Here is a 3,376-nt window from a genome sequence, read left to right on the forward strand (position 1 = left end):
ACACACACACACACACACACACACACACACACACACACACACACACAGGCTACTGGCCTTTGACCTCGAATGGCTTTGAAAACTAATCAAGCATCAACAGACAGTTTGAATCATATTGGCGTAGTCAGTGATGCTTGGAAAATACGTGGACACTTTAAAAGGTCACTGATTTGGGCAGTTGCTGACCACCTGGAGGCATCCTGCAAAAGTCTGGGCTGGATCCGACCAAGGGCACTCCTACTGCCGACTGTGCTGAGGGCCTGGAGTGGCCTGGGGGAGACCCGGTGTACAACAGTGGTGCTGGGAAAGCAGAATGGTCCCTGGGGCCCCTGGAGAAAGGCTTAGAGTAACCGGGTGAGGTGGCTCTGTGCGTGTCTGAACAGCTGGCAGCACCACACTTGTAGGGAGTGAGTCTGTCAGCAAAATTGGCTGGAGGAGGGGGGATGATGGAGTCCACCACCCAGCTGTCCTCTCCTTCATATTCTGGCTCCTGAGGCAAACTGGGGAGACCGCACAGCGAGGGAGGAATAGGAGAGGGCAAGGGAGGGATGAACACAGGAGGTGGAGGCAGAGGGTGGAGAGCAGCGTCATAGTCTCTGCCGGTGGGGCGTGGGGCAATGCTGTGCATGCTGGGAATTTCCTCAGGCGTGGAGCCCAGCAGCCTCTCCAGGAAGCGGTCGTCTTCATCCGCCTCAGAAAGGTTGTCGTACTGGGAGGTGTTGGAGGGTCGTCGGTCTCCGGTGGGCACCGGCACGTAGAGAGAGACCGGGAACTTGGTTGGCTTAGGGGGAGGAAGTCTGGGAGAGGAGGAGGATGTGGTGAAGGCACGGTGAGAGGGAGGCTTTGGGGGAGGAGTTTCTTTCCGTGCGAGATGAAGAGACGTGGGTGGTTTTGGGGGTGGTTTTGGGCATGGTTTTGGGCATGGTTTTGGGCATGGTTTTGGGCATGGTTTTGGGCATGGTTTTGGCGATGGCTTCATTTGAGTGACCAGTGGTGAGGCTGAGCGAGGAGAAGGAGAGCACTGCTGGGTCTCTGAGCCCGTCCCAGTCCCCAGGCAGGGTGATCCACTATCCAGACTCCTTTGGTCATTCTGCGCAGTGTCAAAGAAAGGTGGAGGTGGCAGCACTGGAAGGTCCAACTCCTCCTCCGTCAGCACATCAAGAGGTTCCAAACCAGGGGGCTGATAAGGTGGAGGCCAATCCATCGGCTCTTCCTGGGTCTCAGGGTCTCCAGGCTGGCCCTCCTGTTTTCCGACATCTTCGGTCTGGCTAACCTCTGGAAGCGACTCCTTTACATCTCTGTCCAGTCCGACCTCAGCGCAGGGTTTGTGTGCTTTTGGAGGTAACGGGGGTGCTCTGCAAGGCCTCAAAGGAGAAGGTGTTCCCTGTGTGTGGACTACAACCGGGTCGGGTGAAGGCAGAGAAGGAGTTCTCGAGTCCTGGGGCTCCGCGGGCGAAGGGGTCTGGTGTAGGGTGATGCTGTCTGCTTGCTGGGCCTCTGCATTGGGTTGCAGATTCACCTTGACCTCCAGAGGAGAGTCAGGCTGCAGAGGCAGAATGAGAACTGGTCTCTCTTGACCCAGAGGTTTCTTTGGCTGCTCGTCTGACTTGGCTAAAAAAAAAAAAACGGAAGATAGGGAATACATCAACAAAGGGAAACGTGTTACTTTAGCTTGTAAATGTAGCTTTGAATGTGAATGTAGCTTTATCCCGATAAAAGAATAAAAAGAAAACTGCACCTGCAGGAGGTTGGTCCAGCTTTTTACTGCGGAGTTCAGACATAGCGGCCTGTAACTGTTCAACCACCACATCATCAGGCAGGAAGAAAGAAACGGCTACCTGCTCCTGGAGAAACTCCCTCAGGTCCTCCAATGGAAGCTTCTGCAGGCGCTCTGATTGGACACAGAAAGTTGGAATGAATGAATGGGTGATGCTAGTCTACGAGTAATCTCTCTGATATGAACCATGAATAGCAATTATATTGTTAAAAAGACTTCAACACAGGCCTAACTTTAAGACACAAAGTGAAGAAGTGGCCCGTCAAAAGAATGCAACTGTGCTGAGGCGATGCTCGTGCAGGCGTCCAATGAAAAGTCAGCTTTTGATTCTTCTCCGCGGCAACTGCCCACTTGCGTTATGTAAGCCAGTTAGGAGGCAGCCAAGCGAGAGGCAGCATGCGATGTAACACTCGCTGGTATAGCAACAGCAGCCATGGCTGCATCTGGGCATTAAACTGGTTTGACTTGCTCAGCACTGCACGGCACGAGAGACAACATAGTCATCCTCATACTCACTCTTGTGTAACTTGAGGGTTGTATAAGCCATGGCAGTTAGCGTCTTCTCTCCCTCCATCATGTAGATGTCCCATAAACGCAGGGTGAGGGTGAACGGGGTCTGTTATGTAAGACACACAGCAGCAGATTTTTAAAAAAAACACCAGATGTAGTCCCATGTTCAAAAGACTATACTGATTAATGAGTTTCAATGCAGAATATGTCTGGCACTAGATATGTACAGGGAAGAAGATTCATGCAGTTTGCATTCTATTGGGAGTCAAAATACTCACTCTATCAATGAAGCACTGCAAAAACCATTTGGTGGTGTAGATTCCTGTTGTCATCTGCTCCTTGTCCTGTGGGGCAAGAAAGAATGAGGATTAGTCTCTATGGGACGTCACTCCACATAATCTGTTCCCACTTTCCAGTTCAGACTCCTGGCCTTTTATTCAAAATGATGAGAAATGAGCCGAATAAAGTGACTGCAGCCCACGACCTTAGCTCCACGACCTTAGCCCCAAGACCTTAGCCCCACGTCTCTTGCATGGACAGAAAGCACGAGTCGTACAGATGTACTTTAACCTACCAGGTGTTTCTTCAGCTTTGGCAGCATCTTGGAGAGGATCAGCTCATAGTGGGCCTGGAAACGATACAGCTTGGGAAATCCTGGGATGAAGAACCCTAGCACAGTAAAAAACAAACAAAAAAAACAAAAACTTGATATTAACTCTGACACATTTGTGTCCTTTTCAATGAGAAGAGTTTATTATATTCGATATGTCGAATACTATAAGCTCTGCTTTGTTTGTGTCTGTCTTCATCGCGTCCTCTGTCCCTCACCATGCATGGCATGCTTGCTGTTGGTGAGGAGCTGGGACAGAGCCCAGAAGGCCTCTTCCTCATTCAGGTACATGAGCAAAATGGCAGCGATCTGACTCATCCCCTGGCAGTAGCTCACCTCCTGGGGGACACATGAGCAGAGACAGGTCCGATTTAACAGGGTGGGCAAATGAGAGGAATTATTCATAATTTAATAGAGCACACACACGCACTCACACACACACACACACACACACACACACACACACACACACACACACA

The 3,376-nt window shown here is 50.8% G+C and overlaps 1 protein-coding gene across 2 annotated transcripts in view; it reads right to left on the bottom strand.

The window, feature by feature from the left end:
• Window positions 1-6: 6 nt before the first annotated feature.
• Window positions 7-3,376, bottom strand: part of LOC116391125 (USP6 N-terminal-like protein) — a 17,926-nt gene continuing 14,556 nt past the window's right edge. For both annotated transcript variants that reach the window (XM_031861413.1, XM_031861405.1), the window contains 6 exons: window positions 3,116-3,236; window positions 2,862-2,956; window positions 2,566-2,631; window positions 2,294-2,393; window positions 1,739-1,891; window positions 7-1,611 (listed from right to left, as the gene is read on the bottom strand). In XM_031861413.1, coding sequence (XP_031717273.1) covers window positions 155-1,611; window positions 1,739-1,891; window positions 2,294-2,393; window positions 2,566-2,631; window positions 2,862-2,956; window positions 3,116-3,236 — 1,992 coding nt within the window. In that variant the 3' untranslated portion in view covers window positions 7-154. The remainder of the gene's footprint in view (window positions 1,612-1,738; window positions 1,892-2,293; window positions 2,394-2,565; window positions 2,632-2,861; window positions 2,957-3,115; window positions 3,237-3,376) is intronic.

This window comes from Anarrhichthys ocellatus, unplaced genomic scaffold (genome assembly GCF_004355925.1).
Source record: "Anarrhichthys ocellatus isolate YVR2014 unplaced genomic scaffold, GSC_Weel_1.0 scaffold2, whole genome shotgun sequence".
NCBI classification, from domain to species: Eukaryota; Metazoa; Chordata; class Actinopteri; order Perciformes; family Anarhichadidae; genus Anarrhichthys; species Anarrhichthys ocellatus.